The sequence below is a fragment of the Oncorhynchus keta genome, chromosome 14 (genome assembly GCF_023373465.1).
Source record: "Oncorhynchus keta strain PuntledgeMale-10-30-2019 chromosome 14, Oket_V2, whole genome shotgun sequence".
Taxonomy (NCBI): domain Eukaryota; kingdom Metazoa; phylum Chordata; class Actinopteri; order Salmoniformes; family Salmonidae; genus Oncorhynchus; species Oncorhynchus keta.
The window spans coordinates 68,363,565-68,390,467 of record NC_068434.1 but is presented as its reverse complement, the minus strand read 5'-3'; the positions used below and the strand labels follow the sequence as shown (position 1 = coordinate 68,390,467).

At 46.7% G+C, this 26,903-nt stretch overlaps 1 protein-coding gene across 1 annotated transcript in view; it reads left to right on the top strand.

Annotated features, from left to right (window-relative positions):
* Positions 1–26,903, top strand: part of LOC118394168 (zinc finger homeobox protein 3-like) — a 188,638-nt gene that overhangs the window by 137,808 nt on the left and 23,927 nt on the right. The window contains 1 exon segment of the mRNA XM_052462251.1: positions 16,756–16,863. Coding sequence (XP_052318211.1) covers positions 16,756–16,863 — 108 coding nt within the window.

The window sequence follows — 26,903 nt, the reverse complement described above, 5'->3', positions numbered from 1 at the left end:
ATTAGGAGACAAAGGAGAACCAGAATCCTCCACTTTACAGCACAGATTAAGATTCAACACATGCATTCCTCTCCCAAACTTCCCACAATGGGTTCCACATGTTGGAGAGGGGAAGACGTGAGAGGCAAATGGGTAGAGCGAGAAAAAGACAGTGAGACGGGGAGAGAGCAAAAAAGAGAGTGAGAAAGAGCCCTCGGCACAGCCTTCTGCTACCGTTCCATCAAACCACCTCCACAGGTGACAGCAACACATCCTCCTGCTCAAACTCGATTGGCCGGTTTAGTGGCCAGTTCAGCCACAATAATGGAAGTCTGTGAAACTGTCCAACTCTCTTAACCCACAGGAGACAGGAGACCTGAGGTTGAAGCACATATGAGAGCCGCTTATCCTTCAGTCTATGAAGACAGGGCCATGAATTAATGCCAGTGTGCAGCCTGTCTCCATATGCCCCCCCTCTGCCCCCTCCACCCCCTGCACTGGGAGTTGGGGCCTGGGAGCGGAGAACAGAGCACCTGGCACAGGGAACCAGCCTGCATCTGATTGCTTCATTACAGGCATTTTCATTGACTTGGCTGCACTGAACTGATGAACTGAGGCAGTAGACAAGAGCACATAATTGGGAGAAATGAATTCTTATCACAGCCTTCTCAGGAGGCTGCTGGTCCTGGCTGGAGCCATATGAGGAGAGGCTTGGGCTGGATGGATGGAGGGAAGGGACGGCGTAGGAGGGAGGCCCAGGCCTTATGAAGCCAGGGCCTAGATTTGAACTGAAGGCCACAATATTTTGGAATGGAAAAGAGGGAAAGCACCCCAAATCCACAGAGGTCCTTATTTATTGTGGGCGGTGTGTTGCTTTGGCTTAGTGATTAGTGTTTCATTTCTCTTGATAACTGACACACGGTTCAGAAGATTTTTCAGTAGTTTATTCAGCGGGCCTCAGGAGAGAAGCCTCTGCTAGTTAAGAGTTCCTTCACTGGTGTCCTCATCAGCTATCACCCAAATGGTGCCTCTGGGATGAATAATTTATGCCCTACCTGCCCGACTCTTCTCAACGAGCCCTTTTGCTAATTAAAGAGAAGGGTGTTCTGCAGCAGGGACAATAACAACAACAAACAACAACAGTGCTAACAGCTACAGCTATATGCATACCAAGGCACAAGGAATGTGGAGGCACCTAGCCTAGCGGGGGCGAGCGGTGTGCCACAGGACCAATTTAGCGGTGCAGGCCGTGGCCTCAGAGGGCCAGGGCAGGGGGTTGTTAATCCCTGGCCATGCCTGGGAGAGACCAGGGACTAATGAAGGCTCTGACTCACCCTCTCATTTCCATGCATGTGTGCACAGTCAGCACTAAACGGAGGAGCGAGGAGGAGGGAACACGCTGGCTAACCTTTCAGTTCACAAATGCTGCTGATGTGATCCTGAGACCATTAGGCTAACAGTTTCCTCTGAAAGTTAGAAAGTAATATTAAATTATGTGGCAGTGTATCCCTCATAATGTTCTCCACACTGCATAAATTAATAAGCCTATTTAGTAGAGCCCGCTGATGGGCCGAACGCACAGCACTGTCTGTGCTACTCCGCTGTCCCCTCCTTCTCCCTCTCCTCCTTCCCCTCCCCTTCGCTGCTCATACCTGTTCACTCGGCACAAAATGGATGCCGCCAAGCCATTTAATTGGCCTCCATTTTAGTATCCAAGGGCGTCGGGAATGGCTCTTTAATAATGTCTCCTTTCCCGTAGTAGTGCACTTCTTAACTGTGGTCGTGTAGTGTATGTTTCTAACTACAGTATTAAACCTGTAGCTCTCCCCAGTGATAGAGAGTCATTGTTCTGGTCTGTACTGAGAGAATGCTGTCCTGGGCTCAGTGATGGACATGACAGAGTCAGGAGGTGAGGGGCTGTAACGTGGAGGAGTAAATACTACATGAACAGGGTCAGAGGTATTTTTGCTTTTGGTTATTGTAAAGCAGCTGTTCCATGTTCTGGCCGTGTCGGTGTGATCACTCACGGCTCTGCTCCTTCCTCTCCTCTCCCCTCTCCGAGCCGAGGAGCCAAAGATAACTCACTGAGTAGCTGTGTGTGACTGTAATCACTTCAATTCCCCTCCTCAGGAGATCATCGCCTCAGTCAGCAACCCAGCTCTGCACCACCACCAGATCTCAGCCCCTTTTCACTCTGTTATGACACGTGCATGAGGAATCAAAGGGGTCCTGAATACACAATGACACAATTCCACTTAGCATGAACACAGACCGTCTGGGAAACCCTGGTCTTGGACTACAGGAAGTAGTTGTCTTAGGTGACAGCAGGCCGTGACAGTAACTTAGCCCGAGTAAATTACAACAAACTACTGTAAAATGTGTAGGGTTTGGGGGTCTCAGTTAAGAATTAAGTCTCAATTGGAGTCTGGCTGCAGTTAAAAGCCAGATGGTGAGCAAGGGTAAAATTGAAAATAAATTAAGTGTGTTCACTTGACACATGTGACCCAAGCTGGTGTAGCTGAATGCAGCTGAACCGGCTGTGGAACTGCAGTCAGTTTACATTATGAGGACTTCCAGAGGAAATGCATCGAGATGGAGGCTGAAAAGAGAGAGAGAGGGTTCGGATGGGAGGACAAGGGAATTGTGGAGGCCAAATTCTGCCTACTTTGACAAGATTATCTTTTCAGGGCATTTTTGAGTCTCTCTTCTTTCTCAGATGAGCTTGCGCCCATACAGCAAATTGGTTAACTGATGAGTTTCAGATTACTACAGGCTGATAAGAGATTGGATGGATATACTGTTGAGATTAAACAGATAAATAGATTGACTGATAGATGAGTTGGTGCATTGCATCCCTTCCTCTGGCTCCTAGTCCCTTTTGTAATTAAGGTTTTAAGGTGTGTGCATAATCAAATAAATAAATAGTATAAGAATTATGTGATAATGAATTAATACATGACAAGAAGTGAAGAAAGCAAGCAGCAGCTAATTGCATGAGATGAGTCTTTTTCATGAGCTTTTTCAGGGGAAATCTCATTATATGCATCACAAACTATAATGCCAGATGAAATCCTGCTTTAAAAATATGTAAATTAGCAAACATTCTGTTGAGTGAGGAAATCATGAGGGGGTAGCAAAACTACCAACCAGAGTGGAGTGACGACCCCAGTTTCCAAAGAGACAGCTGTAGTCTCAAACACTCTCTGTTTACACTGTGCAGTTAGTGGTGCACTGTACACACGGAGTACTGCCCAGGTCCCTTGGGCTGTGCAGAGACATGCCTGTTTACTCAGTAAAACGTGTCCACCTATGTTCAGTCCTCTACTGTACCCTGTACCCCTCTGTGTTTCAGACCACCAGTGGTTCAGTCTGCAGGAGTAAGAATAATCACTTAACCTTGAGATTTTTTATTTTTATATATATATATATATATATATCAATTTTTTTCACCTTTATTTAAGCAGGTAGGCCAGTTAAGAACAATGTCTCATTTACAACTGCGATCTGGCCAAGATAAAGCAAAGCAGTGAGACAAAAACAATGCAGAGTTACACATGGAATAAACAAACGTACAGTCAATAACACAATAGAGAAATCTGTATACAGTGTGTGCAAATGAAGTAAGGAGATAAGACAAGAAATAGGCCATAGTGGCAAAGTAATTACAACTTAGCAATTAACACTGGAGTGATAGATGTGCAGATGAGGATGTGCAAGTAGAAATACTGGTGAGCAAAAGAGCAGAAAAACAAAAACAAATATTGGGATGAGGTAGGTAGTTGGTTGGATGGGCTATTTACAGATGGGCTGTGTACTGCTGCAGCGATCGGTAAGCTGCTCTGACAGCTGATGCTTAAAGTGAGTGAGGGAGTTATGTCTCCAACTTCAGTGATTTTTGCAATTTGTTCCAGTCATTGGCAGCAGAGAACTGGAAGGAAAGGCGGCCAAATGGGGTGTTGGCTTTGGGGATGACCAGTGAAATATACCTGCTGGAGCGAGTGCTACATGTGGGTGTTGCTATGGTGACCAGTGAGCTGAGATAAGGCGGGGCTCTACCTAGCAAAAACTTATAGATGACCTGGAGCCAGTGGGTTTGGTGGCGAATATGTAGCGAGTACCAGCTAATGAGAACATACAGGTCGCAGTGGTGAGTAGTATATGGGGCTTTGGTGACAAAACAGATGGCACTGTGATAGACTGCATCCAATTTGCTAAGTAGAGTGTTGAAGGCTATTTTGTAAATGAGATCGCCGATGTCAAGGATCGGTAGGATAGTCAGTTTTATGAGGGTATGTTTGGCAGCATGAGTGAAGGAGGCTTTGTTGCAAAATAGGAAGCCGATTCTAGATTTAATTTTGGATTGGATATGCTTAATGTGAGTCTGGAAGGAGAGTTTACAGTCTAGCCAGACACCTAGGCATTTGTAGTTGTCCACATATTCTAAGTCAGAAGCGTCCAGAGTAGTGATGCTAGTCGGGCGGGAGGGTGCGGGCAGCAATCGGTTGAAGAGCATGCACTTAGTTTTACTAGCATTTAAAAGCAGTTGGAGGCCAAGGAAGGAGTGTTGTATGGCATTAAAGCTCGTTTGGAGGTTTGTTAACACAGTGTCCAAAGAAGGGCCAGATGTATACAGAATGGTGTCGTCTGCATAGAGGTGGATCAAAGAATCACCCGCAGCAAGAGCGACATCATTGATATATATAGAGAAAAGAGTCGGCCAAAGAATTGAACACTGTGGCACCCCCACAGAGACTGCCAGAGTGCCGGACAACAGGCCTTCCGATTTGACACATAGAACTCTGAGAAGTAGTTGGTGAACCAGGCGATGCAGTCATTAGAGAAACCAAGGCTGTTGAGTCTGCCGATAAGAATACGGTGATTGACAGAGTCGAAAAGCCTTGGCCAGGTCGATGAAGACGGCTGCACAGTACTGTCTTTTATCGATGGCGGTTATGATATCGTTTAGGACCTTGAATGTGGCTGAGGTGCACCCGTGACCAGCTCGGGAACTGGATTGCATAGTGGAGAAAGTACGGTGGGATTCGAAATGGACGGTGATCTGTTTATTAACTTGGCTTTCGCAGACTTTAGAAAGGCAGGGCAGGATGGATATACAGTAGGTCTGTAACAGTTTGGGTCTAGAGTGTCTCCCCCTTTGAAGAGGGGGATGACCGCAGACGCTTTTCAATCTTTAGGAATCTCAGACGATACGAAAGAGAAGTTGAACAGACTAGTAATAGGGGCTGCAACAATGGCGGCGGATGATTTTAGGAAGAGAGGGTCCGTATTGTCTAGCCCAGATGATTTGTAAGGATCCAGATTTGGCAGCTCTATCAGAACATCAGCTGTCTGGATTTGGATGAAGGAGAAGCGGGGGGCTTGGGCCAGTTGCTGCGGGGGGTGCAGAGCTGTTGGCCGAGGTTGGGGTAGCCAGGTGGAAAGCATGGCCAACCGTAGAGAAATGCTTATTGAAATTCCCTATTATCATGGATTTATCAGTGGTGACAGTGTTTCCTAGCCTTAGTGCAGTGGGCAGCTGGGAGGAGGTGCTCTTATTCTCCATGGACTTTACAGTGTCCCCGAACTTTTTGGAATTCGTGCTGCAGGATGCAAATTTCTGTTTAAAAAAGGTAGACTTTGCTTTCCTAACTGACTGTGTGTATTTGTTCTTGACTTCCCTGAAAAGTTGCATAGTTGCATATAGATTCTGGGGGTACATTTGTTTTTGAGATTTGGGTTTAGGATTGATAAATGACTTTTCATGAAGTAATGTATTTGTTTTAGTGGATGATTTCAGAGAGTCAGAAGTGACTGGCTCGTTGGAAGCGATGGTAGATGATAGGGACGTGTGGCTCTCAGTGAAAGACTTCACTTAACTGACAGCAGTTTTGTTTTGACAGTACCTATTTACAATCCACGAGCGACAATATGTTGCACATCATTGTTTATTTTTTTTGATCAGGTGCTGTGAACACAAGATAAGCGGAGTTGATAACACCTATCTGTAATAATTGCACTGTTAAACCGAGATGGGTTGATTATGTTGTGCATAATTACTGTGGAAAAAACAGTGTGCCTATTAAGCTGCCCTCGAATGGCAGTAATACAGAAAGCAATCCAATTACCAATAGTTTCTCACACTGGAAATAAAGATTTCTCTAAATAGAAATGATCCACTAACTGCTGATAGGGGATAATTGTGTGAGTGTTTGTGCAGTTAGAGATCTGGTGGATTGTTATCACTTGTAGGGCTAAATGCTGATGGGTGGAGAAGGCCTTGTGACGCATGACGTCCTGAGTCTGTGTGTGTTTTTGGGACTGGCTCTGCTCTGCTGCCAGGGAGTCTGATAGCTGCTAAATAATTTATCCAGGCTGCAACCCCGTAGCCACGGAGACCAAGGCCCCACCATGGCTGTCTGGCGACATCTCTTCTCCTGATGGACAGACGGACAACAATTAGCAGAGAGGGGTGGAGGTGCTGATGAGGGGCAGAGGGGGACCAGAGTACGATCGCCCCCCAATCCACCCCCCACTCCACCCGCACCCCGTCATACAAACCCAACCTACCTCCCCTTCACAACAAGTAACGAACAAGGGGAGATTTATTCTGATCAAAGTGCAGAACTTTTTTAATTAAGTAAAGGAGAGGTTAAAAAAAGAAAGCTAGAAACAAACGCCCGTTTTCCTATTAAGGAGAAATGTCAAGCGCGGTGGCGAAGCGATAGTCTGTGCGCGTCCCTTTGTTGTCCCCCCTGACATTGCAGGCTAATTTTTCATGGTTATTTGAACTGGAAAATGAAAGAGAGGTTTGCGATTATTTCCTATAAATGACAACACAATCGCATTACGCTTCAGTAGAAACACAGAGAGGATATTGCCTTTTCATATTTCATGTGAAAGTAATGGATGGGATATGCAAAGAGGACCAGAAAGAAAGACAAATGGAGAAAGTAAAGCTCCCGTGTTTGATTTGTATTAGAAACCGACCTGATAGAGGGAGGAAGGAGCGGAATTTTTTTCTCAATAAGTGGTGGCAGTCTTGTGGATGTTTTAAAGTGCCTCCACAATGTATTCATTGAATTCCTTTAGCGGATTGCTATTAGCAGCCAACTGGGGTTGAATCCTGATGACACAGACCCAGTAATGGAAAGGAAGGTACCCAGTGCATCCACTATATTCTCCTCTACAGTAATGCATCATATCCTCAGTACCTGGCCACAGTGCTACTGTTTGGACTGAGCTTTAGTATACGTGTTATCCTGAGGGATGGTACATTTAGGTGGACCTGTCACTGTGCTCAGTGAGTCACACATACAGTACACGCTCCTGTCACACTGTGGGCTGGCCTGGCAGTGCCTGGCTGACACCCTGTCACATTGACCCAACTGAAACACTTCCATGTCCAGTTCAGATCAGTGCTGAACCACCTCTTCATCCTCTCCCCAGTAAAATATCCCTCCAACACATTTTGATTTAGCAGGCATAGCAGACAGATAGTATTAGAAAGAAAACACATCAATGATAGCCCCCATATCTTATATTTTTAATCAAATTGATTAGCCATATTGGTATTCAGAAGCGTAGTCAATTCTGTTTTATCTAACTAGGCGTACGCTTTTATAAACAAGCAGCCCGTCAAGCCCGCTGCTGACCGCGTGCTCCGAGCCAGAGAGGCGGGCAGGCGGGAGGGCTGGAGCGGCCCAGTCTGGAGAGAGAGGGCTTGTGGGTAGTGTGTTTGTGTATGTTTATGTACGTGGCAGGCCCGGGAGGACTGGTGTAGACTGAGCCATGTGGGGGCTGTGTGCTGTGAGCTGGACTCCTAACACATCGAGGTGGGTGCTACATACATCCAACCATGGCCACATTGATTTTCTCAGCTGATGCCTCCACAGAGCGATCCACAGGCTGGATGGATGCACTACAAAGATATGCAAATGGAGCATTCGATAAACTGACAGGCAGAGATCTTTTTCAGACGGCCCGCTGTACTGGTGGGTCGGTAGTTCTAAAAAGAGGCGTAAACAGATAAGTACCTGGTAATGGACACACAGACGCGTGTATGCACACATACCTGGCAGCTTGCTGTGCGGTGGGACTGAAGAAGCCCGTTTCAATAATTCCACATTGAAATGAAGCCCCTTAGTGAACTAGGCTACGGAATGTGAATGTAAAGTAGCATCAACTTAAATATAAAAATACTCACACACAGTATATTAAATCAAGGATATTGTTAGCATTCAAATTCTACAGCAGATATAATTTGTGTATATATAACATTGCAGTGTGTATATTCACATTCAGTCTGCTTTATTTGTCAGATATTCAACAAAAGCAGCTGGGTGTTGATCATATTTAATATATGTGTGAATGTAAGAATGGTGCTGTCTTGTTAAGCACAGTGGGCTGTGTTGTGTGTGTGTGTGTGTGTGTGTGTGTGTGTGTGTGTGTGTGTGTGTGTGTGTGTGTGTGTGTGTGTGTGTGTGTGTGTGTGTGTGTGTGTGTGTGTGTGTGCGTGCGTGCGTGCGTGTGTGTGCTGTACCTGGTAATTAAAGGGAGTTTGTGGCAAAAGCCAGACATCGGGAGAGATGAGCTATGAACAAAAGAGCTGTGACAGTTTCGGGTTATGTGATTTTTATGTCCCTTTTTTGCCAAATGAAAAATCAATACATTTTTTCCGGGTTATACATATTCAGAGTGCCCGCCATGCTTCCTCCCTGATGGGGAGTGGGGAGAGGGAGGGGGAGGATGAGGGGGGGCTACTCGCCTGTCACAACTGTACCATCGCATTTTCCGACCCACTGGTGAATACTTCAGAGTTGATGTGATTGCCCTTCATGACAGCGGTGATGCATTTTTCCTATCCCCCCTCCCTCTGGATCCTGCTTAGCTAGCCCCCTTCAATAGTCTAGAAATAGGCAAAGCTATTGTGGTGTGAGATGACGGAAAAGAGGGATGCATTAAGAAACGGGTTGATTTTGAAAGACAGGAAGGGGTGGAAGATTAGTGTGTGTGTGTGTGTGTGTGTGTGTGTGTGTGTGTGTGTGTGTGTGTGTGTGTGTGTGTGTGTGTGTGTGTGTGTGTGTGTGTGTGTGTGTGTGTGTGTGTGTGTGTGTGAGAGAGGTGGGTGACAGGGAGAGTGGGGGGTTAGTCAAGTGAGAGTGTTTGTGTCTATGCTGTCTTTGTGCAGGACAGATCTCCCCCAGGCATGGGAGAGGAGAGACTTGAGAGCAGTAGTGTGTCCAGTGATGTCTTTGCCTCCTGCCCAGGCTTTTAGCCCATCGCCTGCCAGGGAAAAGCACAGTCTGCATCCTCCTTTGTCCATAATATGTGTATAGGCGAGGCTACCGTCATACAGGACACAGCGTAATGGCCGGTCAGAGCTGTTTGCGTGTGTGTATTCTGTCTGTATACGTGTGTGTGTAGAGGTTAGCTGGAGAGAGTGATCCCTGAATGCTCAGTCCCTGTGCAGGCACATTAACCTACATCCCCCGCTCCTCTCCTCCTCTCCTCCACGAAAACACAAAAGAGAAGAGAAATAGAACACCACTCTCCACAGATGTATTTATAATGTGTCTAAGTATCAATAATACAAGCAATAATTCTACTAATTAGTACTAATTCCTATGAGATAATTACTTAAGGGAAAATACTTCATGCTATTTTTCAAATTGGTATATGCTGTGTGTAGTATACTGCCCAATTAGATAGTCATATGTGGTTTTATGTGAGCTCTATTTTTAAGGGAGAGGAGCCATTTCATCACGATTGATGTCCTGTTTACAGCTCCCTACTTATTGGACATGCAGAGCATCCATTGCATTAGACATGTCATGTTTGCGATGCGGTGTCACATCAGGTATTGAAACAAAGTGAAGTCTATTTAGAATAACAGGATATTCCGGTGGCATGTGTAAATTAGATTTCCCCCTATTAGATGCTGCTGCCGTTGCGGACAGATAATCTCTGTGTGACCCTCGGTGACCTGAATAAGGGCTGAATGTCCACTGAAATGACCAGTGACTTTGAAAGGCTAGGGGGGATCAAATTAAGTGTTGCTTGGAAGGCTTTGGAGGGTTGGCCCGGGACTGGCAGGGGGGTTAGGAGGGGAGTGCTGGTAGAGAGAGAGAGGGAGCGAGAGAGTGAGAGAGGGGATGGGGCCCACTGGTATTGTTCTAAGGCAGTGTGAGCTATCCCTGCTGTTTGTGATTAACTTGCTGTTTAAAGTTTTTTTGCTATTAGCTGCCCTAACCCCGGACCCCCTCTACCCCTCCTCCTCCACCTGCTCCTCCTGCGCCTCCCCCACTACCCCCAGCCCATGGAGACACAAAGTATTCATTCACATTTAGATGGTGAGGTCACGGCAGGGCCAGTGGGGAGAGATTGTCATGTCCTCCCTTAGACAGGTCAGGAATCTAGCACTTAACTCAGTCCCACACTGCCAGAGAGACACCGCAGCCCTTTAAACCAAGGTACTCTTCTTTCCTTCCTAAATGTGAGGAGCGCATATGTATGTGTGTGTATGTGTGTGTGAGAGAGGGGTTTGAGAGACTGAAAGAGCATTAGAAATACAAGACACTCCTCTTTGAATGTGTGTGGTGTGTGTTGTGGTGTGTATGGCTAGTGGAGTGTTGGGCAGTCAGTCGGTCAGCTTGTGCAGTGTGTTGGTGTGACGCTAAGTCTCAGAGCGCTTGAGTCAGACACTGTGTTTATGGTAGCAAGGGAATCACCCAATCCTCACCACATGTTTGACTTGCTTAATTTCCGTTTGTATCTTATGCTTGTATTTACAATCACTTTGGAAGTTTCCTGTCGACATCCACTAAGTATGAAACATTATTAAATACACATTTGAGTATTTTTTTAAATAACAAATTCTGCATTTATCACTTATATTTTGTATATCCCTTTTATATATGTCTTTGATTGTATCCTATGTTGATATCAGCAGTTTGTTGGACTGTTTGAATGGCGGTGTAGTTGCTGTGTGGTACTGTGGTTGTATCATATGTTGTGGTTGACTATTATTACTAAGTGATGGCCCATACCTCTCTAACCTCTCGCCTCTCTGGTTAGGGAGTTGGCCGTGTTTTACTCAGTCGTGGTTTTCTGACAGCTAGCTCATCAGGGAGGGCATGAGGAGGGGTCTGGGCCGGGGCAAGGATACTTTTTGGGAGGGGTGGTAGTGTTTTTCCTTGTGTTGTGGTTTAAGGGAGTGAGGAGGGGGGCTTGCATATGGGGCAGAGAGGTGCTGATATGAGGAGCGGACAATGCATGAAAGCCCCCAGCATGGGGCCTGTGTCCCATTGTCCCATGGTACCCTCCTGTCACTTTCATTTGACACCCCCCAGTCCGGAGTCAGGCCAGCTTTGATATGGGGATGGGGTGCAAGGGTTGATGGGGAGCAGGGGGGATTTTAAAAGAAAGAGGTAGAGGAGAAAGATAGTCTGTGAGGTGTGAAATAAGATTGCTTTTTATCCGACAGCGCGGCATTAAAGAAAAGGAAGCTGTCCAGAGCTGGATAATGTGGGGGAAGTGCACCCCTGATTTCCAGTTGAAGTGCTGTGACACCTGGTTAAAATGATAACAACAGCCTCAATAATCATAATGAGAGTAATGAGAGCTCCGACACACAGCCAGCTCCACACCACAGAGGAGCACCAGTGACTAGCACAGCTCAACCCCACTCCTGGTACTCTAAGACTAGGAAGAGGGAGAGGCACAGCTCAACCCCACTCCTGGTACTCTAAGACTGGGGACAGGGAGAGGCACAGCTCAACCCCACTCCTGGTACTCTAAGACTGGGGAGAGGGAGAGGCACAGCTCAACCCCACTCCTGGTACTCTAAGACTGGGAAGAGGGAGAGGCACAGCTCAACCCCGCTCCTGGTACTCTAAGACTGGGGAGAGGCACAGCTCAACCCCTGCTCCTGGTACTCTAAGACTGGGGAGAGCTCAACCCCTGCTCCTGGTACTCTAAGACTGGGGAGAGGCACAGCTCAACCCCACTCCTGGTACTCTAAGACTGGGAAGAGGGAGAGGCACAGCTAAGACAACCCCACTCCTGGTACTCTAAGACTGGGGAGAGGGAGAGGCACAGCTCAACCCCTGCTCCCCGATCCTGGTACTCTAAGACTGGGGAGAGGGAGAGGCACAGCTCAACCCCTGCTCCCCCTGGGGAGAGGGAGAGGCACAGATCCTGGTACTCTAAGACTGGGGAGAGGGAGAGGCACAGCTCAACCCCTGCTCCTGGTACTCTAAGACTGGGGAGAGGGAGAGGCACAGCTCAACCCCTGCTCCTGGTACTCTAAGACTGGGGAGAGGGAGAGGCACAGCTCAACCCCTGCTCCTGGTACTCTAAGACTGGGGAGAGGGAGAGGCACAGCTCAACCCCTGCTCCTGGTACTCTAAGACTGGGGAGAGGGAGAGGCACAGCTCAACCCCTGCTCCTGGTACTCTAAGACTGGGGAGAGGGAGAGGCACAGCTCAACCCCTGCTCCTGGTACTCTAAGACTGGGGAGAGGGAGAGGCACAGCTCAACCCCTACTCCTGGTACTCTAAGACTGGGGAGAGGAGAACGGGATAGACAGGGGCAGGCAGATGAGTCTGCTGTTGAGCATGAAAGGGAGACAAACAGATTCACTTGTGTATGAGGAGCACTGGAGCCATTTGCAGCAGGTAGGATTGGATTTTGTGTTAATAGAATGGCTGTTAGTTTAGCATGTGTTCAGCTGCAACAGAGGACGGAGGAGGACTGGCTGATGTCTATGTACACTGTCTAAGACTATCCTGGTATATATATATAAGACTATATAAGACTATAGACAGGGGCAGGCAGATGATATATATATATGGAGCCATTTAGGTATATTTTGTGTTATAGAATAGTTTAGCATGTGTTCAGCTGCAACAGAGGACGGAGGAGGACTGGCTGATGTCTATGTACACTGTCTATATATATATATATATAATTATTTCAGTCTCAGAAGGAGTACTGGAAAGTGCAGTGGTTACCATCCATTATTTATTAGTCCGTTTGTGCCTGTCAGTGGGATTAGTATTAGTGTAATCACTGTTCTTCTGGGGGAAGGAAGGCTGTTCGGCCTCATCTGAAGGTTATCGCACTGTCTTCCCCGTCTCATCTTCACTGGCCGCTTCCTGCACAGCATCTGCTTTGTACATCTCCACATATTTTTTTCTCCTTTTTCCTTCCCTGTGTCTCTGTGTCTCTCTCCTCATCCACCCACCCCCCATTAATGTGTGTGAGTACCTTGCTCTCTCCCAGCTTGTATAGGGTGACACCTATGGGTCTGCTTAAGCCCCTGCACTTACAGGCAGGCAGAGGAAGAGCGAGGGATGGAGAGCAGCAGCCGCTTGTGGTTGTGCGTGTGCATGTGGGAGCGTGTGTTTGTGCCAGGGGGAAATAGATGCTTTCCGTTTGTCTTTTTCATCTCCATGTCACACCATTTCACCTGGCTGCTGTGTCTGTGATGCCTTCTGCAGAAAGAGAGCTGGTAGGATGGTCTCTGTGGACATGCAGTGGAGGGCTGATATTGTTATGGGTGTAATCTGTGTGTCTGCAGCGGAGGTTTATTCAGCTTGCCTGATTAGATTAACGGAACAGTTTAATATCGCTGTATGAGGAGGGTTAATGAAGACAATTCATTAGATGACAACCTCCAGGCTATTGTCCTTTACATTTGAACGATTGAGGTTAGAAAGGGCCTATTGTCATCGCTCTGAGTGTTTCTCCCCGTCTATTTCCAGTCCTAATCTATGAGTCCGTTTTACAGGCTCTTCCATTTGCATCCTACTCTTAGGCCACTTGTGACCTTTCATTAATTATGGCTGGATCCGGCTTTAATCATTGTGCAATACCGTTGGAGATGAGATGAGGAATAGACACAGTCATTTGCCACTTAAAGATGTACTGCCGCTCGTGGATTTAAATGTCTGCCTTTCTACATTCATTTCTGGGGGGTTACTGTGCGGTGTGTGGTGTAAGTGTCATACATCTTGATTAAAAAACAAAATGAAGAAGTGTGAGCGAGAGGGGGCAGGCAGGCAGCAGAAGCTGGGGGGAGCTCTCTCTGCCACGTCCCACTAGAGATCCGTCTGGAGGATGCTGAGGTGACAGCTGATGTATTCAGTTAGGTTGAATAGAGTTCAAATCTGGACTGTGGATCAATGCAATGTTCCTGAAATATCATGTTGAAGTGTGGAGGTGTGGAATTAGACACACTGTGAGAGTAGGACAGCTCAGAATGACATGCAGACCCTTTTAAAGGTGTACAATTTACCTGGGGATTATTTTGTAATCTGAGCACTTGTGCGGCTGTATGGTATTCTAATTCTCCGGGAGTTGTGTGGATTTGTGCAGGCTGGAGTTAGATGGGATTTTGGGGCTAGGCTGCGGCTCTCCTCTGGTTTACCAGGCAACGGTTTAGGACCGCCTCTCCAGCACAGGATGGGCTATGCTGGACGGAACTTGCAGGTTGCCTTGGAAACATAATAGAAACATGGTCAATAATAAAATAATGAAAAAATGTATTTATGCAAGTGGGATCTGGGGATCACTTAAATGTGCTTTTTACTGGGAGACAGTTATCCCTGTTAAATACCTTCATTTATACACAGGATCCCCGTCTGCTGCTAGCAGTAATGTCTAACAACATAATCCATACACCAATCATTCTGTTGTGAGGAGAGGGGCTTCTTACGTTGGGAAACAGTCAGGAACGCCTGGATATGGCTCTTGCCTCATGACACTGAGGTGTTTTCTGTTGAGTTAAAGCTTTGTCAATGACAATCTCCTCGATGCTGTAGTTATTATCATACCTGGTATAATTATAGTTATTGCAATTATGATGCATTCTTGTATGGTATCTTCAGTTCACAGTAAGAAGCACTTCTCGGGCCTCTAAATCCAACCTTTTGTTAATTCAGTGAGAAGATCGCACATTTCTATGCTATTATTGAGCTATATATTATTGCTGTCTTTAGTGAGTGTGTTTATCTTGGTGCATCAGTGATTAGGATAGCAGAACTCCAATAGCACATTATCATCGCAATTTCAGCCTGATCTAAATGTGTAATCACTTTACACATGCTATCATGTGTCTCTCGTCGTATAGCTTTCATTTCTCTTTGATTTACATGTGAATATGGAAGCACAGGAAATATCTATTTACCATGAGAACTGAAGGAGATTGAAATGTTTGAAATACTTGACGGATTGCCAGTCATGATTGAATAGAGATTATACCATACCGTGCTGGTAGTGAAATGTACATCTTTGATTTGATTCAAAATGTTCTATCCAGAAACCATTTTTAGAGGCTATTTGTGCTATATTAGTGAAGTTTGATGGGACTTTGGCTCTGTGTTTCGGTCCAGTTTACATAGTTGGTAACTACAGTATAGGGGTGTAAGTGCTGTAGTAGATCATATGAGGCCATAAAAGTCGTGTACGTAGTGGCTTGTCTAGTGGTGAGCTCAGATCAGATGTGTGTTGACTGCAGGGCTGAATATGTGAACAGGATATTTCAGTGGCTGTTGTTGTAGTATTGTCAATATATCAATAGACTGTAGAGTAGAGACCCGAGAGTGGAAGCATTTTCAAAAGAACATTTAAGTACATTTGCTGAGAATTAGCTGACTTGTGTAGTAACTGATAGGCCTTATTGACTGCGGCCCAGTTTACTGTTGTCAAATCAATGCTGTTGCGTGCTAGTCGCACTACTTTTAAACAAACTTAACAGGCTGAGGGGCTGCTCGGGGGGCACTGGAGAGAAATAAAGAAGATTGATGCCCTTTTTATTATCAGTTTTCTGCCATATTCCCCTCTGCGTTACTTACAGATGGCATTATCAGATATCCATTGTTTGGAGTTCAATGCTTTTAAATGGGCTGATATATTGAGCTGAGGCTTTTAAGGTCATTACAGGGGATTTCTGTATTTGACTTGGTAGAAAAATCTAATGAATTGCCGGTCTGAAAGTTTTAAATATTTATGATTTTTTTATTTTGCAGTAGCGAGGAAGTAGAGGTGAAATGAGCCCTGTATTTGTAAGTAGCCTAGCAGACTGCAGCTGGGGACAGTAAATGCATGTGGAGAGAGAGAAAGTGAGTGAGAAAGAGAAGGAGAGAAAGAGAAAGAGGGAGCGAGAGAAAGAGAGAGGGAGAGAGAGAGAGGTCTTTCTCTAGAAACACGCTCCTCACACAATTATTTTTCCTGTCTACATACTTCAAACCGCTTTGGAAAATGTGTGTATGTCTCTACCACATGTGTGCGGTTTTCTGCAGTTTTATGTCCACATTAAAGAGAGGAAGCCATAAAGATATTTGTGTCATGGTCTTGAATAAATGAAGAACTATAACTTTGGGGCTTGTATAAAAAATCATGATGGTTATTATTATTATTATTATAATATTTTCAAATGAACTGTAATTATCTTCTAAATGTGTTCATATTAGTGTGGATACAGCAGAGAAAATAGATGATAAAATATAATACATTTCCTCTATCTCTGTTTTGATTTAACAAAAATAATTTCCCTAATTTTATTGTTTTAATTCAAATAAATGGCAAAATGCAATCAAGCAGCACAGGGCAGAACGCAGATCCCGCCCTCTTTGTCTGGTAACCTTTTAACTGCATGTCAGCGAATGTAATTGTTGTAAGCTCCTATAGAAAAAAAATGCGGCTGTCCCTTTAAGTGCTTCCACCAATTCTGATGGCGTGTTGATTTACATATCCCATCCTCTCCTCCCCCTTCAGGAGAGCTGAGCGAGGATGTGGAGGCTGCCAGTGAGACCACCACAGAACAGGAGGACCAAACCAAAGACAGAGAAGGTGGGGGGGAGAAGGAGCTCACCAAAGGGACAGGTAAGGCCTATATTTACACTACACACATTTAGGCAACACTGCCCTCAGGGATCATGTGCTATTGCACCTGATTTATTCTCAACAGAAGGCCTTTTCTCTCAAATAATTATAGAGATTCTGCACAAATGTCAGAGTCCCTTTAATATTGCTCTGTTACAAATCCACAAATCAGTTTGTAGTGTTTCTTTTTCAAGGAGGCCTTTCTGTTTCTTACTGTAGGAGGGAGACAGGTCGCCTCTCATCAAATCCTATCTGATGAATTAGGCCAAATTGTCAATTGAGCTAATCTGGTCAGGTGACTCATGTTTTGTCAGTTGTCAGTGGATTTTATGGAGAGGGGCCTGGGCGCATAATTCAAGGCCGACCACGTGTGTGTGTGCCCATATGACAGACATGACTCCCTCCTGCACTGCACTGATCGTGTGTGACAGAAACACACACCTGTGTTAAATGTTATCAGATAGGGATATTTCTCTCCCTGGGCTTTCAGATGCCAGGTGCAGGTGTTGAGTTCCATGGAGAGGTGGGGCTTGAGCTGAGGGGAGACATTAGTGTTAGGGCCTATTCTAACCTGAGGCCTACTGTTACCTGCAGATTAGAGGCCTGTGTTTTGGTGAGAGTCCATGATTGTTTGTTGTATGTTTTTAGGGTGAATCCTATCAACTTTTAATGTGATTAGTTTACATCAGTGTGCATTAGAAATGGTTTATCTGATTTCTGCTGCTAGTTGAGGTCAGCAGGTCCAGGCTGAATGTGTGTGGGTGTATGAGTGTGAGGAGGAGGTTCACACACAGGAAGTGTTTGTGACTGCCCCCCACTGCTTGGCTCCCCTGGCCACATGTTCACATCAGAGCATAGCTAGGGTTTGTGTCAAGCCCTGTTGGGAGTCTGGCCTGGATATCCAATCACAGCACTCCTAGACCAGGGATTTTCTAAACTTCCTTGTTAGAATTAGTTAGAAGTTATAGTAATAATAGTTAGGTAACAATCTAGTAATAGTTACAGTAATAGTCATTAGTTATAGCAGTATACTATATAGGGCTCTATTTTCGACTGCTGTTGTTTTTTGTTTTTCAGCCCTAACGCCAGGTTCGGCAATTTACCTTTCTTATATCAGTTCGCTTGGGCTCAGATGGGCAGGGTGGAAATATTTGAGGCGTGTCCTTAAAAACATGATCCAAAGTTGTGATTTCAGTGCTGGTAGGGATATTTAAGACCAACCAGAAGCTGGTTTTAGTGGAAACGCAGTTTCTTATGGCATGAACTTTGACAGCTAAAACACAGCCTATCCAGCCGTGACGCACACTGCCCATATGCACACGGAACAAGAGGAGCCTATGTGCTTTTGGTGCCTTTAGAAACATAAAAAACATTCTGTTTTTTCCTTATTTCATGGCCTTACCCTCCTGTCAATTAGGCTTTTTTTTGTCCTGCCCTATGCAATTGCGAAGTAGTCAAGACTGCAGATAAAGGGTTTTGTCTCCTGAGACCACTAGGAAATAAATCTTAATCCACCAAATCTTTACTAAAATATCAAGTTTGAGAGGAGTAAAACAGTGAGCTGACATTCACTTTTTATCTATGCATTGTAGGTAGGCCCACATTATAGCCATGCAGGTCCTGTTTTGGATGTGCATAACACCCTCAGTTTTCTGCCTTTCTGCTTTCTGCCTTCTGCCTATGCCCGCGGGGAGAAATGATGGTGCCTGTAAGTGTGACATAGCCTATTTAAAACAAGTTTGTTGTTTTGTTCTCTTTTAGGCTTTATCAATAATGAATTGAATCTTGCTTATTGACAATGTTTGTCATGTCCATGCTCAGCCATAATGTCATTTACAGTAGGCCTCGCTCCTCTATCAGTGGGAATGCTGTTGAAGACATGCAATTACTTAAAACAATGTGGACTGCAAATGGGTTCAAGCTAACGTATTTAGCAAAGTTAGGTCTACATTTAGTTACTTCGTTTCTGTAAGCCATTTAACACACTATAATGGACTAACATTGGAATTGGAGTTGATTCCAAGGCAATACATAAAAGACTGTAAATACAAAACTTGAAGCAACCACATATTTCACCAGGGAGCACGTTCTGATTGGACAGTGAGGGGCCAAGCCTTTGACACACCCACAACTTGTTTATTCATCAAAACCCATCCCTTTCGCACCAACGCCAGCAAGTGCGCCTTTAATTGTGATAGTGAAAATAGCAAAAATACTTCTGATACACCCCTGAACCTATAGCGCTACCGCCTTAGGTTTACCATTGTGTTAGGTTTGTTAATAAAAGAGAGCCCATAGAGCGTTGAGGCCTGAGGTGCTTTCCCATTGGTTCTTGGTGGGGTGTATGGAGCGTTGAGGCCTGAGGTGCTTTCCCATTGGTTCTTGGTGGGGTGTATGGAGCGTTGAGGCCTGAGGTGCTTTCCCATTGGTTCTTGGTGGGGTGTGTGGAGCGTTGACACACCTTTTTGAGACAGATACTGTGTGAATATCCATCTAAACACTGTTGGCTGGTGGCCTACTGCTCCACATGTATGAAGCATGCTTGTCCATTTAACACACAGTATGCTGGAGTACTGTGGAACAGTATAATACAGCATGCTTGTCCATTTAACACACAGTATGCTGGAGTACTGTGGAACAGTATAATACAGCATGCTTGTCCATTTAACACACAGTATGCTGGAGTACTGTGGAACAGTATAATACAGCATGCTTGTCCATTTAACACACAGTATGCTGGAGTACTGTGGAACAGTATAATACAGCATGCTTGTCCATTTAACACACAGTATGCTGGAGTACTGTGGAACAGTATAATACAGCATGCTTGTCCATTTAACACACAGTATGCTGGAGTACTGTGGAACAGTATAATACAGCATGCTTGTCCATTTAACACACAGTATGCTGGAGTACTGTGGAACAGTATAATACAGCATGCTTGTCCATTTAACACACAGTATGCTGGAGTACTGTGGAACAGTATAATACAGCATGCTTGTCCATTTAACACACAGTATGCTGGAGTACTGTGGAACAGTATAATACAGCATGGGTCTCTGGACCCTTCCATTAACCCAGTGGGTTAACGGAAGGTCATTTTTATACTTTGAGTTTTTACTGTTATGAAGTAGAAAAGGGAATAAGTATTATCAGTAATTAGTTTTGATCTAGCTATTTGTTTCATGTTGTCAGACAAGGATGGAAGCGAGTAGGGGGATTTCTTGTAATCTCCTCCCATCCAATAGACAGAGTTGTGGTAATGAAAGCGAACATCACAGACTAGCAGGCAGAGTGAGAGATGGCATTTTAACTAGACCAGCTCCATCCCTGGACCTGGGGGATGGATAGAGTTCTGATGTCTTCATTTACATTAGTGAGGTTAAAAGCTGGAAAACAATCCAGACCCATCTTTGTAAAAAGGTCTTTGATATTCTAACTTTTATTTCAAATGAGTTGTTTGTGCTCTTTGAAAGGGTGACGCTCCTCTTTGATGGGAGAAATAATGATATGCATGCCTGCCTGAAAAATGGCTAAAAGTACATTTTAACACATCAAAATATAGCACTTTAAAAAGCATTAAAATGAGCCAAGCGATTAATAATTCACTCATACCTGTGGTGCTCAGGAAGAGTCCTCGCATTAGCATTCCTGCTTTTTGAAAGGCATGCCATTTGATACAAGCATATTCAATTCCTTTCCTCCCCTCTGTCAGTCACTAATCACCAAATAAGTGTGTTTCTGTGTTTTCACAAAGGAAAGATGTGCTTTTGCATATGAAAAATGTACAGCTTCCCAGCAGCTTATTAGAACCGCTTAGTTAAAAATAGCGTGTGCATTAGGAAACCAGGTCTGGGTTTCTGTTTGATGTCAGTGAAGAGGTGGGTGGGTGGAGAAGGTGGAGGGGTGGAGGGATGGGGGGACGGCTGTGTTGTCAGTGAAGAGGTGGGTGGGTGGAGAAGGTGGAGGGGTGGAGGGATGGAGGGACGGCTGTGTTGTCAGTGAAGAGGTGGGCGGGTGGAGAAGATGGAGGGGTGGAGGGATGGGGGACGGCTGTGTTGTCAGTGAAGAGGTGGTGGGTGGAGAAGGTGGAGGGATGGAGGGATGGGGGACGGCTGTGTTGTCAGTGTAGAGGTGGGTGGGTGGAGAAGGTGGAGGGATGGGGGACGGCTGTGTTGTCAGTGAAGAGGTGGGCGGGTGGAGAAGATGGAGGGGTGGAAGGATGGGGGGACGGCTGTGTTGTCAGTGTAGAGGTGGGTGGGTGGAGAAGGTGGAGGGATGGAGGGATGGGGGGGCGGCTGTGTTGTCAGTGAAGGGGTGGGTGGGTGGAGAAGGTGGAGGGATGGAGGGATGGGGGACGGCTGTGTTGTCAGTGAAGAGGTGGGTGGGTGGAGAAGGTGGAGGGGTGGAGGGATGGCTGTGTTGTCAGCTCAGAAAGGAGACGGGAGTGCTAGTTTAATGGAAGGTCGCTTTTTCTCCTCTATGTTTGTATGATTGATGGACACAGCGCCTATACAGAGACCCTCTGTAACCCTGTACGAACAACAGCACAGAGGAACACAGGAACACGCTTGTTGCGGCTGATGATTGTCTCGGGGTGTCTGAGAAGGCAGACAACACACGGATGCTGTTTGTTGGACTAGACTGTGAGGGACTGAGCTAACCTGTGTTTTAAAGGACTGTCTGAAAAGTGATCCGTCTCCCGCTGTCTGATGGCGTGCCGCTCTCCCAAAGCCCGTCGTTAGAACTATTGAAGTGTTTCGTCTCCCGCTGTCTGATGGCGTGCCGCTCTCCCAAGGCCCGTCGTTAGAACTATTGAAGTGTTCCGTCTCCCGCTGTCTGATGGCGTGCCGCTCTCCCAAGGCCCGTCGTTAGAACTATTGAAGTGTTTCGTCTCCCGCTGTCTGATGGCGTGCCGCTCTCCCAAGGCCCGTCGTTAGAACTATTGAAGTGTTTCGTCTCCCGCTGTCTGATGGCGTGCCGCTCTCCCAAGGCCCGTCGTTAGAACTATTGAAGTGTTTCGTCTCCCGCTGTCTGATGGCGTGCCGCTCTCCCAAGGCCCGTCGTTAGAACTATTGAAGTGTTTCGTCTCCCGCTGTCTGATGGCGTGCCGTCGCTCTCCCAAGGCCCGTCGTTAGAACTATTGAAGTGTTCCGTCTCCCGCTGTCTGATGGCGTGCCGCTCTCCCAAGGCCCGTCGTTAGAAGTGTTTCGTCTCCCGCTGTCTGATGGCGTGCCGCTCTGAAGTGTGTTCCGTCTCCCGCTGTCTGATGGCGTGCCGCTCTCCCAAGGCCCGTCGTTAGAACTATTGAAGTGTTTCGTCTCCCGCTGTCTGATGGCGTGCCGCTCTCCCAAGGCCCGTCGTTAGAACTATTGAAGTGTTCCGTCTCCCGCTGTCTGATGGCGTGCCGCTCTCCCAAGGCCCGTCGTTAGAACTATTGAAGTGTTTCGTCTCCCGCTGTCTGATGGCGTGCCGCTCTCCCAAGGCCCGTCGTTAGAACTATTGAAGTGTTCCGTCTCCCGCTGTCTGATGGCGTGCCGCTCTCCCAAGGCCCGTCGTTAGAACTATTGAAGTGTTTCGTCTCCCGCTGTCTGATGGCGTGCCGCTCTCCCAAGGCCCGATCGTTAGAACTATTGAAGTGTTTCGTCTCCCGCTGTCTGATGGCGTGCCGCTCTCCCAAGGCCCGTCGTTAGAACTATTGAGTGTTTCGTCTCCCGCTGTCTGATGGCGTGCCGCTCTCCCAAGGCCCGTCGTTAGAACTATTGAAGTGTTTCGTCTCCCGCTGTCTGATGGCGTGCCGCTCTCCCAAGGGTCGTTAGAACTATTGAAGTGTTCCGTCTCCCGCCGCTCTCCCAAGAAGTGTTTCGTCTCCCGCTGTCTGATGGCGTGCCCTCCCAAGGACCGCGTCGTTAGAACTATTGTCTGATGGCGTGCCGCTCTCCCAAGGCCCGTCGTTAGAAGTGTTTCGTCTCCGCTGTCTGATGGCTGATCGTTAGAACTATTGAAGTGTTTCGTCTCCCGCTGTCTGATGGCGTGCCGCTCTCCCAAGGCCCGTCGTTAGAACTATTGAAGTGTTTCGTCTCCCGCTGTCTGATGGCGTGCCGCTCTCCCAAGGCTCTCCCAAGGCCCGTCGTTAGAACTATTGAAGTGTAGTCTCCCGCTGTCTGATGGCGTGCCGCTCTCCCAAGGCCCGTCGTTAGAACTGAAGTGTTGGTCTCCCGCTGTCTGATGGCGTGCCGCTCTCCCAAGGCCCGTCGTTAGAACTATTGAAGTGTTTCGTCTCCCGCTGTCTGATGGCGTGCCGCTCTCCCAAGGCCCGTCGTTAGAACTATTGAAGTGTTTCGTCTCCCGCTGTCTGATGGCGTGCCGCTCTCCCAAGGCCCGTCGTTAGAAGTGTTTCGTCTCCCGCTGTCTGATGGCGTGCCGCTCTTGAGAAGTGAAGTGTTTCGTCTCCCGCTGTCTGATGGCGTGCCGCTCTCCCAAGGCCCGTCGTTAGAACTATTGAAGTGTTTCGTCTCCCGCTGTCTGATGGCGTGCCGCTCTCCCAAGGCCCGTCGTTAGAACTATTGAAGTGTTTCGTCTCCCGCTGTCTGATGGCGTGCCGCTCTCCCAAGGCCCCCAAGGCCCGTCGTTGTTGGAGTGTTTCGTCTCCCGCTGTCTGATGGCGTGCCGCTCTCCCAAGGCCCGTCGTTAGAACTATTGAAGTGTTTCGCTCTCCCGCTGTAGAACTGAATGGCGTGCCGCTCTCCCAAGGACCGTCGTTAGAACTATTGAAGTGTTTCGTCTCATCCTTGTCATGCAACCATTGGAACTTGGTGTGGAGACGTTGTTCCCTTTACAAATGACAGTCACTATCAGGCAGGCAGCATTAGCAGAGGCAGAAGAAAGGTGTCTTCCTTTTTAAAGCTACTGTCAATCTTATTTTCCCTTTTTAGTGCCACAGCGCTTCAAAATTCATTAAAGCCATTTAGAAATGCATGTGTATTCTGCATGTCTTCTCCAGCTGAAAGATTTCTACAATATGCCACTCACGCAGGTGAACACACACACCAGATTTTGTCATTATTTTCCATGACATACAACCCCATTTTAGTTTGTACATTGAATTCATTACTTATTTAAACAATAAAGTGAATGTTGGCAGAAGCTGCGATTTAGCCAACTTCCCCAATATGCTATCCAGGGGTCGTTTCTAATGCGGCCAATGAAATATTTATAAATGGCCAGCCCCGAGCCTTGCTCCCCTTCTACTCATGCCTTGTTCACCTAGTTGAGGCAGCATTAGTGAAATGGAGGGGTTCTGCTCCGGAAGGCAAGGGGAGCTGTACCTAGATTAGAGCAGGACAGTATTAATGCAGGAGCTGAATACACAGGGATGGAGGTAGGAGAAAGGTAGAGGAGGAGGGGAGAGGATGGGGGGGCAGACAGAGGAAAGAGGGATTGTTAATACACTTAAGGGCTAGGAGGAATGGCCACAATATGATTTGACATGCTTAACATAAATGTATGGGAAGGGTTTGTATTGAGGTGGTCTATATGGAGAAATGGGAGGGAAGGGTGCAGTGTGTGTGTGTGGGGAGGGAAAGGGGGTTGCAATCTTCTGCAATTGAGGTTTATGAATAATTCCTCTCATACCCCCTTCCTGACTTTCAAATGATGGGAGCTGGAGCGAGGGAGGGGGGAATGATATTACAGCGCGGGGTCATCCGCATTCTGTCACCGGCAGAGCACCCAAACAAATTGGTCCCATCTCTTTTCCCTTAAATATTTACTTTTAGCTATGAATCTCTGTGATTGGATGAGTGTGGAGGAGCCCGGTGCTGTGAGTGTGTGTATGGTTGTGAGTGTGTGTGCTTGCATGCTTGTTTATGTATGTGTGTATGCATGTGTGGGTTTGTTTGTATGTGTAGATTTGTGTGTGTGTGTGTGTGTGTGTGTGTGTGTGTGTGTGTGTGTGTGTGTGTGTGTGTGTGTGTGTGTGTGTGTGTGTGTGTGTGTGTGTGTGTGTGTGTGTGTGTGTGTGTGTGTGTGTGTGTGTGTGTGTGTGTGTGTGTGTGTGTGTGTGTGTGTGTGTGTGTGTGTGTGTGTGTGTGTGTGTGTGTGTGTGTGTGTGTGTGTGTGTGTGTGTGAGTGAAGGGAAATCAGACGACGGATGCATCTCTGTCAGTACAGTGAACATTAGCAACCCCTGGATGCAGAGGAGTGATACTGCAGGCTGAACATATGCCTGTGCTCTCTGGTCTTGGGAGTGGTGTGCGGCTCACACTGGAACGCACACATATGGGGATGTGGTAGCTTTCACCTCTAGTTTTAGGAATAGTCTCATGAGTTGTCAGAAATGCTGTGCTGGCCAGTAGGGTAAGGTTAGCAATGGACAGTGCTCATTATTTTTTATATCTCATATTTTCCTATTTTTGAACAGTTCAGCCTAAGGAATGTATTATACCAATGGTCTTTTTTTCTACATATTCATATCATGTCCTTTGAGTGCTTGTCACCGCTCAAATTATAATTCCTTTTGTCTTTGAAGATTATAGACCATACATTGTTCTTGTTTGTGAGCCAACTCCCTGAAAGATCAGTGTTTGAGTTTTATTGCTATAGTGTTATGGGCCAGCCGTGTTGCTGCTGATACCGCCTCTTTGCCGGCTTGGTGAGCGGGGGAGGAGTGTCCTTTAAAGGTGAACGCCATGTCAGCCGCCTGCTCAGTGGCCTGAAGATTAATAACGCGGACACTAATTACTATCTCCTTTTAATTTCTTCATTTTAAATGTGTCTTTGTTGCAGTCATGCCTGTAGGCCTATATAAACCACTCTTCTTTTCCCATGCAGTGTGGAGCTGGTTTTTCATTTAATAAAAGTCAGGGTTATCCACCAAGGATACTGAGGAATGATGAGCCTCAATATAGAGTCGCTTTGGCGTGGGGCTTTGGTTGTAATTTTCTTTATTTGAAATTAATTGATACAGAGTAATTACCTGAGAAATATGAGGTGAAGTGGAATATAGCCCTTTGTCGCTCAGGGCTCTAACATGGCCTGTAGATTAAAAAAGACAGGCAGAAAGGGGAGGGGAAAAGAGAGATCATATTCAGTTATTGTTAGCATATGCATTAAAAGTGAATGACTTGTAGCACTGGGGAGTTGAACCTGCTTCTCCATATTAATGGTTAAATTGCTGAGGGACTAGAGGCGAGTGAAGAGCAGAGGGACATGGGGAGAGAGAGCTTCAGTAATTTGGCCCTGTGAAGTGTGGAGTGGGAGGAGGGTTAGTGGGGAGGGGGTGGGGAGGAGACGGGATGGAGGGAGTTCCAGTACAGTAGATGGCTGAGAGTGTCCCTGAATGATCAGGCCATTGTGGGAAGGAATTGTGAGAGGGGTGGTTGTGGGTAGGAAGCGGCTGGGCCTGGGCCCAGGGCAGAGTGGTGGGTATCAGGCAGTGGCCTGGCTCCATCGGAGCCTAAACTGTGGCTTATGTTTTTACGACCGGAGGCTTCTGGGTTCCGAGGCAGAGCTGGGTCTGCAGACAGGATAGGGCCAGTCGGTAGGAGAGGAGGAGACTGAGGAGCTAGTGACCACATGCATCCTTTTCCCTGGCCTCCTGAGGGACAGTATCCATACTGAAGGTCAGGCTTCTTCAGCCAGTAGTGAGGGAAGAAGGCCCCATCAGGCCTACCATCCCAGACCCAGACACCCGCCACAGGAAATCATTCTCTCCCCCTTTCTTCTTCCCCTCCTCTCCTCTCCATCCTGTTAGCTCCAACTCGTGGAATATCCCTTCCCAAGGACGTAGAGGCAGATCAATGACACAATAGCAGCTGTGATTGCATTCCTCAAAGATTTCAATGGCAGAAGACCTGTTGTGTTAATTCAGCCTGGCTTGTGTCGGTCACTCACTCCAGCTGCCATCTTTTTCCCCCCTTGAAAGCACAACAAGGCTGTGATTGCTACAGAGACCAAGCTGTGTGCTGACAGCCCCCTCGCTGCAGCCTGAGTAGTGCAGCCCAGCCCAGGGAGGTGAGACAAGGTGCCAAAGTCCAATT